The 15,175-nt window shown below is 46.0% G+C and overlaps 1 protein-coding gene across 1 annotated transcript in view; it reads left to right on the forward strand.

Annotated features, from left to right (window-relative positions):
• The first annotated feature begins 963 nt into the window (after positions 1-963).
• Slc6a3 (solute carrier family 6 member 3) overlaps positions 964-15,175 on the forward strand; it is a 41,888-nt gene continuing 27,676 nt past the window's right edge. Inside the window, exons 1-4 of the mRNA XM_021208415.1 lie at positions 964-1,075; positions 2,612-2,940; positions 4,985-5,116; positions 8,656-8,887. Of these exons, the coding sequence (XP_021064074.1) occupies positions 2,655-2,940; positions 4,985-5,116; positions 8,656-8,887 (650 nt within the window). The 5' untranslated portion in view covers positions 964-1,075; positions 2,612-2,654. The remainder of the gene's footprint in view (positions 1,076-2,611; positions 2,941-4,984; positions 5,117-8,655; positions 8,888-15,175) is intronic.

Below are 15,175 nucleotides of genomic sequence, written 5' to 3' on the forward strand. Positions count from 1 at the left end.
TGGACGAATGTCACACAGACCTGGGCAGGAGGATTCCAGTCCCTAGTCCTTTAGCCCTTGAAACAGGAATTTTGGCCACACAGGTTTTATAGGTCCTTCCAGGGAAATCAGTTTCTGAAGCAGGCTGATTGGAAGGAGCCTCCGAGTTTGGATCAGATGGCCTGGAACCTTGTTAAAAAAAAAAAAAAAATGCTCAGAAGAGAACAGAGTCACACACTACAAACATGCACTTGTGACCATGGGACCTGAGAAAGGTGGCAGAGAATCAGGACTTATCAAAGGGGTATTGGAACTTTAGTCCCTAAGGCGCTCACGGAGTGAGGAGGGAAAAGTGCCTGAGCAAACTGGTCAGGGCAAGAACAAGCCTTGCTGTGTCCTGGCTAGGAACGCAGGTGGGTCACCTCCACAGCACCGGGAGGTGCGTCCCACTTGCTTTGTCTCCGCTGAACTGGAGTTGGAAAATCTTGCCCATGGGTTGGTTGTTCAGGGACATGGGAGCAGGGTCGGAGAGTCGTACAACATCGAAGGGAGAACCGGGGAGAACCGGGTGAGCCTTGAGAGCTCCGCACAGATCCACATGCGCTCTCCACTTCACTCTCTTCCGGGGATCTGCTTCTGACAACCTTGCTGGAACCAGTTGTTGGGAAACCCATGCAGGCGCTGGCCAAGGAGAGCGAACAGGGACGGAGACCTGGACTGCTCCCTCCTGGAAACCAACTGTCCCTCTGGTCCGCAACGCGTCCAACCTAGAGATACCCTGATCCCACGTGGCCGAGACTCTTTTACCTTGCAAAGACACCTGCCAAACTCCTCGCCTGCCCAGGCTCAGTGGCCTCTGGCTCCCCGCAGCCATCCTAGTCCCCAAGTGATGCAGGGGCGCTGCCCAGCCTGTCCTCCGCCCACCCTGGGCGGGACGGAGGCGGAGCCAGTGCCAGTGGGCGCCCCCGACGGCGGGCGGGGCTTGGCGAACAGACCCGGAGGCCAGATAAGAGCTCGAGGCTGAGACCTGCCAGAGCTGTGAAGCGCTACTGGAGGCTTACAGGACCTCAAAGCTGAAGTCTGACGCAGGAGGCAGGTAAGGACCAAGATCGCTTATTATGCATCCTGGGCAGTGGCATCTTCACTGCTCCACTGACCCTGGACGGCCGTCTAGCAGAGTGAGAGGCAGAAATCACAGCCAACAGCCAGGGTTTTGGAGAGCAGTTCCTTCCATACAGAACTAAGGGGTGTGCACTCAGTGCCTATTCTCCGAGCATAGGATTCCACAGAGCCCAGACTCAAGACCTGTTCATAGGAGGTTGTTGCTTCCCAGGGGGACATGAATGTCTGTGGCTGGGCTGAGCATCGTGGACCCTCGGGGATGGACTGACGCCCTTGGGGTTATTTTCACAACATACCAAAAAGCTCCATCTCCGTTCTTCATTTTGTTTATTTGTTGTGTTTTGTTTTTGTCTTTTCTGTAAGCCGGGGCTGAACTCAGGTTGTGGGGAAAGCAGAGAATCTTGGTTTATGAGCCACCTGTTTCCTGATCCAGCCGGTGAAGAAAGATGTTTTCTCAGGGATCATTTTGCTATCCGTGCCTAAACCTCACCTCTGTACCTGTGTCTGTGAGAGAGCTGGGAACGCAGCCCGAGACCAGGTCCTTTGCTCAGCATCTTGCCGTCTCTCAAGCAACGTAGGGAGCAGTTCTACCTGCTCCCTAACAGCTGCAACCCTCTAGCCCATCTTTGACACATGTGAGGAATTTGCATTTGTGTTTGTCACCAGGGTAAAGAGGCCACAGAGAAGTGGTGCATAAAATAACTTCTGTCAGGAGTTTTTGTTTAGGGATGCAGAGGAAAGTCACCCCATTAGAGCAGCCACCCAGATGTCAGGCTTCCATCAGTGTGCTTGTCTGAGTTCAGTGGAAACAGGCTGTCACTGGGTGAGAGTGCTGCTGCCTCCCTTATGCCCCATGGCCCTGGCTCTGCAGAAGCATAAGGCAGGGTTTCTCTGGGAGTGCTGCTAGCAGTGGCCTGATCCTTCCCCTGGTGACATTCTGGTAACTCTCTGTCAGCTCAAAGGCCTGTGAAGCCACAATCATGGGCAGGGTGGTTTGTACGCACTCTCCTTGGAGAAACTAATGTCCATTTGTTTTAAACTTTTCGTTACTGTAGCTGATTTTGGTTATATTCACTTTGCTTTTTTGTTGTACTACTAAGTATAAAGAAAGCTACACATTCTTGCAAAGACTGAAGTGAGTGGTATGCTGCTGGCAGGGTGTAAAGTTCCCCCCCCCCACCCTGGGAATGTGGGTAAGCAATGCAGGCAGCATCTGAGATTATTAGGAAGCAAATTAGAAGTCACACAAGCCAGCACTAATGTGAATGAGGGCTTTGGCGGGAAAGAGGTGTCTATTTCTGGTCTCCATAGCCAATCTCTCCCATCTCTGTGAACCCCCCCCCAACATTCCCCCCTCACATCCCTTAACTCTCTTTCATCCTAGCCATGGAATTTCATGTATTTGGACTACCTCAGGGCTCTGTGTTCAACCCAAGTACCCTCTAGACATGGCTACTGAATCTGTGCATTGCTGTGTGGTTTTGTTTTGTTTTATTTGTGTTGGCTGAAGTCGGAGAAGAAAGAAACAGAGTTCCTCGGGCTCCAGTCTACCCATGAGTAAGAGCAAATGCTCCGTGGGACCAATGTCTTCTGTGGTGGCCCCGGCTAAAGAGCCCAATGCTGTGGGCCCCAGAGAGGTGGAGCTCATTCTGGTCAAGGAGCAGAATGGAGTGCAGCTGACCAACTCCACCCTCATCAACCCACCGCAGACACCAGTGGAGGTTCAAGAGAGAGAGACCTGGAGCAAGAAAATCGATTTCCTGCTCTCAGTCATCGGCTTCGCTGTGGACCTGGCCAATGTCTGGAGGTTTCCCTACCTGTGCTACAAAAATGGTGGAGGTGAGTGTGTCCTGGCCTCCTGTGCTTTCTGAGGGTGGGGCCATGACAGGGGACTCAGAGGTGCAGTGGAGGCCATGGGAGCCATGGTACAGTGGGGGCTGTGATCTCAAGAAATGCTCACAGCGAAGGCTGAGGAGATGACTCAGTCAGTAAAGTGCTTCTTGCACAAGCACGAAGACCTGAGTTTGATCTCCAGAACACACATACAAAAGTGTATGCAGGGCATATTGCACACACTTGTAATGCTAGTTAGTGCTAGGAAGGTGGAGACAACCCTGGGGATTGGTAGCCAACCAGAGTCAGTCTAGCCTGTCTAGGGAGCACCAAGCCAATGACAGACACTGTCTCAAAAATCAAGGTGTCTGAGGAATGACACTCAAGAATGACGCCTGGCCTCCCAGGTATACAGAAGCATGCTCCCGAATACACAGGAAATCGCTCACAGTGGGAAATGCTTTCAGTGAGACAATCCTGTCTTCCTATAGGGTAGTGGGGCTGCTTCACCAGCAGCATTAGTTTTCAGCCTTTCCAAGCTGTGGAGCTCAGAGAAAATCTAACAGCCAAGGAATATGGAACCTAGAAAGCAGAAAGGAGAAGGAAGTAGGCGAAGGCATTAGGCCCTGACTTCTATTTCTAATAGTATTTTTAATTTGGAAGGAAAATTCTCAAAGGTCAAATGTGTTTTCAGTCAATGTCAGCAGTGTCTATAAAGTTTTTGAACTTTGTAAAATTTCAAGTTGAACTGAGGAGAGAAGATGCCCCTGAACTGAAATATAAATACCCATCTTATCTATGGCCATAGCACCCTGAACTCAGATGATCTTGTCTGAAATATACCCATCTCTTCTACCTCTTCTCTCCCTCCCTGCTCTGTTCTTCCTTCCTTCCTTCCTTCCTTCCTTCCTTCCTTCCTTCCTTCCTTCCTTCCTCCCTCCCTCCCTCCCTCCCTCCCTCCCTCCCTTCCATTCTTTAAATACAGTTATGGGAATTGAACCCATAGCTTTTTACATGCTGGCAAGTGCTCTACCACAGAGTCACATCCATTGACCTCTTGAATTTTTTGTTGGAGTAAGGATTTCACTGTTTCCTAGGTGGTTCTTGAACTCACTCTGTAGATCACCCAGGCCTTAAACATTGGCCTCTAGAGTAGCTTGGACTATGAGTCTCTGCCACCAAGCCTGGCTCCCCTACTTTCTCATCTCAGCTTTAGAGCCTTAGCTGTGCAATAGGGAAAAAAAAAGAGGGGGAAGGAGCAGATTTACCAAAGAAATTCAAGTTGAGCCCAAAAGGCCTCTGTTTTCAAGGCTTGGTCTCCCTGAGTGGCTGCAGGGTTTGAAGAATTGCTTTGGGAAGGAAGGGCTGAAGCAAACCCATGAGCACAGTGGCCTCATTATGTACTCTTGAAATTGAGATGCCCAAGGTCTCGGCAGCTCCAGTAAGTGACCCAAAGATATAGGTGAGGAGGCCCCCAGCTCATCCAAACCCCAGAAGAAAGCCATGGCCAATCTCTGCCTCAATCACAGTCATATTTCGGGGAGCAAGCAGACTTGGGTGGGATGGCTTTTGTGCAGTCCAAGCCCCACAGTCCATCCAGCTCCAGGAAACTCCTGGCAGAAGAAATTCAGCTCTAGTCCCCTTAAAGGCAGGCTGTAAATGCTAGGATTGGGTCACAGATCCCAGGACCATAACCCTCAGGTATAAACAGGATCAAGACAAAGTGGGGTCTGGCATGAAGAGGCAGGCAGTGCTAGGAACTGAGCTGAGACATGCCTCAGGGCCTTGTCTGTCTTGCTTCTGGCTAAGCTCAGGACATGGGGTCAGGGGACAACCAGAGGCATTAACGCTGACAACAGCTGCAACACGCAAGGAGGTTCACCACCAATCCAGGATATCCCCTTGGGTGGTAGCTATACGGAGCCTTCCACTCTAGTTAGGAAGCTGGGTGACAAGGTCATACTTGAGGGTGTAACATTGGGGGCCACTGCAAATGATAAAAACTGTCCCTTCTGTGGCCCCCACATTGAAGCTGCTGTCCTCTGCACAGGTGCCTTCCTGGTGCCCTACCTGCTCTTCATGGTTATTGCCGGGATGCCCCTCTTCTACATGGAGCTGGCTCTCGGGCAGTTCAACAGAGAAGGAGCTGCTGGTGTCTGGAAGATCTGCCCTGTCCTGAAAGGTAATATGCAGGGACATGCCCCACATAAGACATGGCTGTATCTCTGGGGGTTCAGAACAAGATGATGGCATTATGTGCAGGTTCTGACTTCCTAAACTGTGAGGACATGTGTACATGACTGTGGGTCAGACCTTAAAGACTGGTATGACCAGGAATCTTCTAGAGCATTCCTTGCTCCCAGGTCAGGCTTCCCTGAAGCTAAGTAATGGTATTTTGGTCAGGGTGTTAAAAAAATACCTATGAATCTGCCATCTCTCTATCAGCTATCTACTTACCTATCTATGCTTTATCCAGCAAGCACCATTTAAAAAAAATCTATCATCTATCTATCATCTGCCATCTACCTCCATTTATTACTCATTTATCTACTTATCATCTATATACATATTATCTGTCCACCTATCAATCATCTATTACTCATCCACCTATCTACAAATCGTACATTTATCAATCATGTATCTATCAATCATCTGCCTAGTTCAGTGAGTCCCAGAATGTTTATAAAAGTGCCTTACAATGAGTTTAGGTAGCCTGCTCAGTGGATGATACTTCCCAGATGTCAACTCCCTTGTCCCAGGAGATCCCACCTAGAGAACACAGTGCCTTCTGCATGGGAGATACTGACACTAAGAACAAGGCTAAGGACTTCTCCATGTGTTAAAAGCCAATCCTGGATCCACCCCAGCCCTGTTTACTACCAGCCAGCTTTCACCCTTGTCCTGACCCACTGCTATCCCAAGGAGACAGAGTTCCAGGAAAAGACCCGGTGACGTTCCCCTCTAGTAGTTGGCATTTGCTGAGAAAATGATGCTTGAAAGACTAGCATTGGGTTTTCTCAGAAGTATTTGAACAGTAGCTGCGTAGAAGAAAGCAGAGCCCCAGGTCCCCTGTGCAGCGTCTGTGGGCCAGTGGTTGACACCCAAGACCAGAAACTGCTGCTTTGAATAGGAGCAGCAAAGGGCTTCTCAGAGCTGCTCAGCCCATGCTCTTCATGAACATGCTGCTCTTGCACAGTGGAAATGTAAAGTGCAGAGGTTGTTGGGCACAGACAGTACAGGCTTCTCCTGTTTAGGATTCGTAACTGGTTAAGTGTTAAGATGGCAGAAATTTTTCCCTGGCTAAAATGATCCTCTGGTTCACAGTGAAATGAAACTGTGAACCAGATCAAGACCTCCATGCACAGCTTTAGAGCCAGACACATCCTCTGGATATGTTACTGGCACCGGATGTTCCCCCATTGTGATCAAAATGTAGGATTCCGCACTTAGGAGAACTGCATGGGACTGTCCCACACCATCAATAGTTTCTAACGGAGGACTACTGTGGCACTTGGGAACCCTGGGACTTTAGGAGATAATTCTTGTGTTGAAGTCCAATTACTATACAAGCTTTGTGGGGCCAAGGTCAGTGAGCTCAATCTAAGAGCTCCTGGTGAAAATGGCTCTTGCCATGTCCTCCTAGACTATCTAGCAGTGCTAATGTGACCCAGGGAGTATACACCATTTCTGAGGCTGTGGCGGTAGCCACGATGAGCTTCAACCAAATCTGGTTTTCAGGTGGCCGTTTGGAACTGAATTGGAGACCCAGCCTGCCTGTCCTTGAATAGAGGACATGTCCAAGTTGGTGTCATCCTGTAGCCATGTGATGCCAGAACTGGATCTGCTGGACTTTTTGAGACTCGTGCTCCATGAGTGTGGAGTGTGACATAGGTTTCCACAGGATACAACCAACCAGTGCCTCAGTCTTTACTGGAATTCACAAGGACTGAAAGGCCAACAGGAAGCCAGGAAAAGGGGGAAGATTTGGTACCCGGGGCTGTGGGCCCAAGAAAGCTAGTTCGCTCAAACATAGACCTACTCACAGCACAAAGTTCTCTCTCGGTAGTTGGGTATTAGTGAGGGTGTACTCAACAATCCCAGCACTAAGGAATCGGAGGCAGGAGAATTTGCAAATTCTAGGACAATCCTGGCAGCATAGAAGGCTGTCTGAGCAAAGCTCTTCCACAAAACCACTAAAGCAGTTTTTTTTCCTATTTGTAAAATATCAGTAAACCATTTTGAAGAGCTTTACAGTACTACGCAATTCACATAACTTGGCTTGGAGCACAGTGGATGAACAGGCATTGGTACTGATAGTTTTGTAGAGAACAGAAGACTGTGGCTATGTGACTGGGTAGCTGAGAGAACCACAAGAATGTGAGCAGCGTCCAGTGAACTTGCTGCCTTAGTTTTTCGTGATCCTATCCCCACTCCTCAGCAGCCTTCCGTCCATTCCAAAGACAAGTCTGTAGGCTTGAGCAGAAGCAGGGATGTGTGAAGAGCCTGTAGACCCGAGGTGTGGGATCTCAGTCAGAGATGTCCTCATAGCTCTACCCTGAGGTTGGGGAAGCTTCACTCATAGAAGCAAATGCCAGTTCTACTGTCTGTGTGCCAAACCTTGGCTTGTGCAATGTCACACCAGCTGCAATCCCAGAGGTTCTTTCCTGCTTGTTTTTCTGACCTCCCTCATACCTTCTCTTTCCTTATTTATCTCTTCAAAAGCCTAAGAAAATTATCTGTATTTTCATGGCTCATAAATTTAAGCTCTAAACGGACAGTTAAAATATCCAGCACAACTATGAAATAAAGACTGAGCAGTTCCTCTGGAGAAGTTGGGCTATCCTGTCTCTTGCCAATCTACCTGTACCTGGACAGTTTGGAGTGGCTGTGAACATGCTAGATGACTTGGAGAAAGGGCATGAGTAGGTTCTAATGGCTATGTCTTGAGAGACTCTGGGTGGTCTTAACAGATGTGGATGGATATAGATGGTTGTGTATGGTCCATATGATTCTGGGTGGTCCTATATTTTCCTGAGTAATCATGGCAATCTTGTTTACCCTTTGATAGTTTTGAATAAACCTGGGTTCTTGTGGGTGGCCAAAAAATGTCCTAGTTGACTCTTAATGATTCATGATGGCTCTGAAGCTTTGGACATTTCTGGGTGACTCTAGGTGGCCTTCGTTGGCTCTGTTAACTTGGGTGTTTCTGGCAGCCCTTATGGTTGTGGATAATTCTAAAAGTTTGTTGTGGACCTAGTAGTCATAGATAACTTTGGCTTTCCTTGGTGATTCAAGAAAGCTGTAGATGACCCTAGATGGGGCCTAAATTACCCCGGCTGCTTTTTGAGTGACTGTAGTGGAAACAAATGGCCATAAGAATTCTGTGTGTCTGTGGGTAACCCTGGGTGGTCTAGTGTACCTATGGCTGACCCTTAGGGGTATCTGAATGCTCAGGGGGGTGGTCTTAGATACTCTTTGATGACCTTTGACAATCCTTCTGATTCTCATTGTCTCTCTGAGACATACTGATGTCTCTCTCTGGTAGATACAGACAATTTTGAAGAGTGGCAGTCCCTTCTCCATAATCACAGAATAAGGTCTTACCCATCTTTCCTGTATGTTATGGTGCTGTGGAGTGCAAGGGATGTCAGTGCACCAACTCAGAGTGAGCAGATGATGGGAAGGGGCATGCTGTTGATGCTGGCTCTATTGTCACCACAGGTGTGGGCTTCACTGTCATCCTCATCTCTTTCTACGTGGGCTTCTTCTACAATGTCATCATCGCATGGGCACTGCACTACTTCTTCTCCTCCTTCACCATGGACCTCCCATGGATCCACTGCAACAACACCTGGAACAGCCCCAACTGCTCTGATGCTCATACCAGCAACTCTAGCGATGGCCTGGGCCTCAATGACACCTTTGGGACCACACCTGCTGCTGAGTACTTTGAGTAAGTGAGTGGTCAGTTCTTCTGTCCTGCCTGGAGAATGGGAGGGTTGGCAGGTCTGGGAACTCAGGTGCAACACGGAGGACACCACCTCACCTTGTTCTCAGAGCTGTGCTGAACAAGTCCCTATCCTTGCCTGTAGCTGCTGAGTCCTGGTCTTGATGCAGTATTATCGCATAAGGATAGTCTCATACATGCTTAGCCAAACTCCAATGGTGGGGGCCTCAGGAGGGATGGACCCTGGACTGTTGTTCACTTACTCTATCCTGCCCCTATAGTGGGTGGGAGGAAGCTGCTTGAGACACTGCAGCATTGCTTAGAAGGAAGGGGATCTCTGGCTTCAGGCTCCCAGGACACAAGACACAGAACAAGCAAGTTCTCTGATGGCTCCAGAAAGGGAGCTCTCTGAGCATCGCTGCCTGGGTGCCTCAACTTAGTCAGGCTGCCGATAGATTGTAAGGGCTGTCCCCTTGCCATGAGATTTTTCTCCTTTATAAACATTTTCACTTTCTTTGCTGTAGCCCTTTCCCATGCACGGTGCTAGTGTTCCTCCCCAGAACCTTCCTAGTTTTCTGTCTCCTTTGCCAGGCCTGGCCTTCCACAATCCACCTGTAGGCTACTAACCCTCCTGAAATTTGTTTTCCTGAGTCCTGTCTCCCATCAGCTCTTCTATACCCTTTTTTATCACAAGGTGCCCTATCCTGGAAGGGTTGTGACACTCGCCCCATAGGCCCACTATTGACCTCTCTTGTAGTCTAGGCATGTGTGCATGCATACACTCACTCATATGTGTGTGCACATCTGTGAACATGTGTGCTTATGTATGTATACATGCACAAGTATATATCTGTGTATGAATGTGAATACTTACCACAAAGAGCCACACTGTCAAAGGCAATATTTTCCTCTGAATGATTTTCAAGGTGGCAGCTATGGAGATGTAAATTTACAAATGTGCAAGGAAGTCTGGCTCCTCCGTGGGGCTCTGGAGCTGCCTGTCTATCTTGGGACACTGCTGGTGCCCAACTAAGTCAGGGAATGCTGAAGTGTGGCTTCTGTGGCAGACAAGGGAAAACAGCATCAAATCAGCTGCTGTCAAAGTTGGGATTTTCCCATGGACACTGACTTTTTTGGTAGGATTGAACTCTCAATAGTCTATTTGAATGTGTCTTACTACTTATGTTTAAATATATAAGAGTTTACTTACCACTTAGCAGAAGAAACTGTATCTGGGCCAGTGCCTCTGGTCTTAGCACTCAATAGGCTGAGGCAGGAGAACTGCAAATTCAAAGTCAGCCTGGACTACAGGGAAGAATCAAAAGCGTAGCAGAAGTGGCTTTGGCCAATAGAAATGAAGTCATTTCTGCTTTAAGGGAAAGCAGGTTCATTTGCAAAACAAAATGCCCCACCTTTAAAGTTTTAAAAGTGGTGCTTAGCCCGGTGGTGGTGGCACACACACACACACACACACACACACGCCTTTAATCCCAGCACTTGGGAGGCAGAGATAGGCAGATTTCTGAGTTCGAGGCCAGCCTGGTCTACAAAGTGAGTTCCAGGACAGCCAAGGCTACACAGAGAAACCCTGTCTCGGAAAAAAAAAAAAAAAGTGGTGCTCATTAGAGGTACTGAGATTCTGGGGAGGTGAAAGAAAACACTGCTCTGAATATTTAGATAGAGGTTTTCCTATGGCAAGCAAATAAAAAATGATGGTATTTCTCAAAGCATACTTCCACCATCTGTTGAGGTAGATTTCAGAGCACTTTTTAAATTCACTTTAAATCCCAATTGCAGCCCACTTCCTCTCCTCCCAGTCCTACCTTCACAGGTCCCTCCCCTTATTATCCTTTCTCCTCAGAGAAAGGAAAGCACGCCATAGGTACCAATCCACCCGGGCACATCAAGGTGCAGCAGGACTAAGCACAGCCTCTCCAACTGAGGCCGGACAAGGCAGCCTAGCTAAAAGATGGGAATCCAAAGGCAGGCAGCAGAGTCAAAGACAGTCAAAGACAGAGTCAAAAGAAGCCCCCGCTTCAATTGTTAGGTTACCTAAGCGAAGGCCAAGCTCTCATCTGCTACAAATGTATAGAGGACCTAGGTCCAGTCCCTGCATGCTCATGAGTTGTTGGTTCTGTCTCTGTGATCTTTCATGGGTCCAGGTTCGCCAACTCTATAGGTCTTCTTGTGGTGTCCTTGATCCATTCGGCTCCCTCAATCCTTTCCCCTACTCTTTCACAAGTCTCACCAAACTCCACCTAGTATTGGGCTGTGAGTCTCTGCATCTGTTTCCATTGGCTGCTAAGTGAAGCCTCTCAAATGACAGTTGTGCTAGGCTCTTATCTATAAGCATATCAGAGTATCATTAATAGTGTAGGGGTTGGTTCTCTCCCATGGGGTAGGTCTCAAGTAGGGCCAGTCATTGGTTGGCCATTCCCTCAATCTCTGCTCTGTCTTTATCCCTGCACATCTTGCAGGCCAGACTATTTTTGGGTTGAAGGTTTTGTGTGTGGATTGGTGTCCCCCTCCCTCCACTGGAAGTCCTGCCTGGCTACAGAAGGTGACCACTTCAGTCTCCATATCTCCAGCAGCTTGGAGTCTCTGCTGGGGTTACCCTCATAGACTCCCAGGGACCTCCCTTGTCCCAAGTTTCTAACTCATCCCAGAGATATCTCCACATTGACTTCCATTCTGTCTCCCAGCCCTCTCCCTGCCACACTCCTGATCTCCGTGCCCTCTCCCACCCAGTTCCCTCTCTCCATCCACCTCTGATGTCTACTTTGTATTGCATTCTGAATGAGATTCAAGGATCATCCCTTGGGCCCTCCCTGTTACTTAGCTTTTTGAGTTTGTGGATTATAGCGTGGTTGACCTGTACTTTATAGCTAATATCCACTTATAAGTGAGTACATACCATACGTGTCTTTCTGAGTCTGTGTTACCTCATTCAGGATGATATTTTCTAGTTCCATCCATTTGCCTACAAATTTTCATGGTGTCTTTGTTTTTAATAACTGAGTAGTATTTCATTGCATAAATGTATCATATTTTCTTTATCCATTAATTGGTTGAGGGACATCTAGGTTGTTTTCAGTTTCTGACTATTACGAATAAAGCTGCTATGAACATAGCTCAGCAAGTGTCCTTGTGGTATGGTGGAACATTGTTTAGGTATATGCCCAGTAGTGGTAGAGCTGGATCTTGAGGTAGAACTATTCCGAATTTTCTTAGAAATTACCAAATTGATTTCCATAGTGGTTGTGCAAATTGGCATTCCCACTAGCAATGGAGGAATGTTCCCTTTACCACAACAGCATATACTGAGCTTGAGTTTTTTTTATCTTAGCTATTCTGACAGGTGTAAGGTGGAATCTCAGTTATTTTGATTTGCATTTCCCTGATGACTAAGAATGATGAACATTTTTTAAAATGCTTCTTGGCCATTTGAGATTCCTCTGTTGAGGATTCTGTTTAGTTCTGTACCCGATTTTTTGTTGGAGTTTAACTTCTTGAGTTCTTTATATATTTTGGATGTTAGTCCTCTGTTGAATTTAGGGTTAATGAAAATCTTTCCCCATTCTGTAGGCTGCTGTTTTGCCCTATTGATGGTGTCCTCTGCTTTACAGAAGCTTTGCGGTTTCATGAGGTCCCATTTATTGATGTTGACTTTAAGGTCTAAGCCATTAGTGTTCTGTTCAAGAAGTTGTCTCCTGTGCCAGTGTGTTCAAGGCTATTCCCTAACTTTCTCTTCTATTAGATTTAGTATATCCAGTTTTATGTTGAGGTCTCTGATCCACTTGGACTTGAGTTTTGTGCAGGGTGATAAATATGGATCTATTTTCATTCTTCTGCATGTAGACATCTAAAAGACCAGCACCAATTATTGCTTTCTTTCCCCATTGTATAGTTTTTGCTTCTTTGTCAAAAAATCAAGTGTTTATAAGTATGTGAGTTTCAGTATTTCAGTGTCTTCGATTTGATTTCATTGATCAACCTATCTGTTTCTTTATCAATACTATGCAATTTTTATTAGTATTGTAGTACAGCTTGAGGTCAGGGATGGTGATACTTCCAGAAGTTCTTTTATTGTACAGGATTGTTTGGGATACCCTGGGGGTTTTGTTTTTCCATATGAAGTTGAGAATTTCTCTTTCAAGGTCTGTAAAGAATTGAGTTGGAATTCTAATGGGAATTACATTGAATCTGCAGATTGGTTTTGGTAAGATTTTACTATGTTAATCCTGTTGATTTATGGGCCTGGGCAGTCTTTCCATCTTCTGATGTCTTCAATTTATTTCTTCAGAAACTTGAAGTTTTGTCATACACATCTTTCACTTCTTTGGTTAGAGTGTCATCAAGATATGTTATATTATTTGTGACTATTGTAAAGGGTGTTATTTCCCTATTTCTTTCTCGGTCCATTTACCATTTGTTTAAAGGAGGGCTATTTATTGTTTTGAGTTTAATTTTGTATCCAGTCACATTGCTGAAGGTATTCTCCAGTAGAATTTTGGGGGTTACTTATGTATACTATCATATCATCTGAGATTAGCAATACTTGGACTTCTTCCTTGTCAATTTGTTTCCTCTTGGTCTCCTTTTAGTTGTCATATTGTTCTAGCTAGGACTTCAAGTACTATATTGAAGAGACAGGGAGAGAGTGGATGGCCTTGTCCCTGATGTTAGTGGGAGTGCTTTAAGCTCCATTTAATTTGATGTTGGCTATTGGCTTGCTGTATATTGCCTTAATTGTGTTTAGGTATGTGCCTTGTAACCCTGATCTCTCTGAGACTTTCATGTTGGATTTTGTCAAAGACTTTTACAGCATCTGATAAGATAATCATGTGATTTTTGTCTTTCAGTTTGTTTATATAGTGGATGACATGGATGGATTTTCATATATTGAACCATCCCTGCATCCCTGGGATAATGCCTACTTGATCATGGTGGATGATGTTTTTGATGTTTGCAAGTATTTTACTGAGTATTTTTGTATCAATGTTCCTAAGGAAAATTGGTCTGAAATTCCTTCTTTTTTGAGTCTTTGTGTATTTCGTGTATCGGGGTGACTGTGGCTTCACCCCGTGGTGAGTTTGGCAGTGTTCCTTCTGATTTTATTTTGTGGAGAAGTTTGAGGAGTATAGGTATTCGTTCTTCTTTGAAAGTCTGATAAAATTTGGCGCTAAAACCATCTGGCTCCAGACTCCCCTCCCCCACATTGGGAGACTTTTAATGACTGCTTCTATTTTCTTAGAGGTTATAGGGCTCTTTAGATAGTTTACCTGATCTTGACTTGACTTTAGTAAGTGGTATCTAGCAAGAAAATTGTCCATTTGATTTGGATTTTCCAATTTTGTGGAATACAGGCATTTGAAGTAATACCTAATGATTCTTAGGATTCCTCAGTGTCTGGTGTTATGTCTTTTCATTTCTGATTCTGTTAATTTGGATACTGTCTCTCTGCCTTTTCACTTAGTTTGGATTAAGGTATTATTAAGGGCTATTCACTATTACAGTTCCCTTACTGAACACTTTAAGGAGAAACAAAGGCCCCAAACCTTACATATAGATAGATAGTTAGATAGATAGATAGATAGATAGATAGATAGATAGATAGATAGACAGATAGACATAGACATAGACATAGACATAGGCATAGACATAGACATAGACATAGATAACATATAATGAGTAAGGTTTTCATGTGTTCCTATCTGTGGGAACAGTATCTGACCTATGCAGGGGGATCAGCAAGACTGTGAGGAAAACAGTGTCTAAGGACCCTAGCTGCAGGGTTTTTTGGGGGGGGAGGAATCCATCCATTGCACTAAAGGAAGCTAAGAGTCAAGTAAAGCTTGAGCTGCAGTTAGCATATACACAGAGAAAAGGATGAGTAGGTTTGTGAGCTCATGTGTCTTTTACAACTGCCAGATGAACTGAAATGTGGTTTAAAACACTTGGAAAAAGCAAAGATGTCAGCATAGGGAACTTCTTGATTTCTCTTTGGAAGATGTTGGGAGCACTGATTTCTCTGTGTGGTTTTCAAATAAGGAAATTAGAAGGGAAGTATAATTAGTCTATGTAGTAAATGCTGAAGGAAAGAATATTATCCTTTAAAAATTAGGCTGTGGAAGTCTGGAAAGGAAGGCTGCAGAGCAGAGGTCTCCAACTCTGTATCCATGAAGGCTTGTAGCCCTGGCCACACACTGATCTATTACTAATGGTGACTAGGACATAGATGGGGACAAATAGACAATGTAGATTGTCCTATGAAGTGTGTAAAGACCAAGCTAG

The sequence above is a fragment of the Mus pahari genome, chromosome 11, assembly GCF_900095145.1.
Source record: "Mus pahari chromosome 11, PAHARI_EIJ_v1.1, whole genome shotgun sequence".
Lineage (NCBI taxonomy): Eukaryota > Metazoa > Chordata > Mammalia > Rodentia > Muridae > Mus > Mus pahari.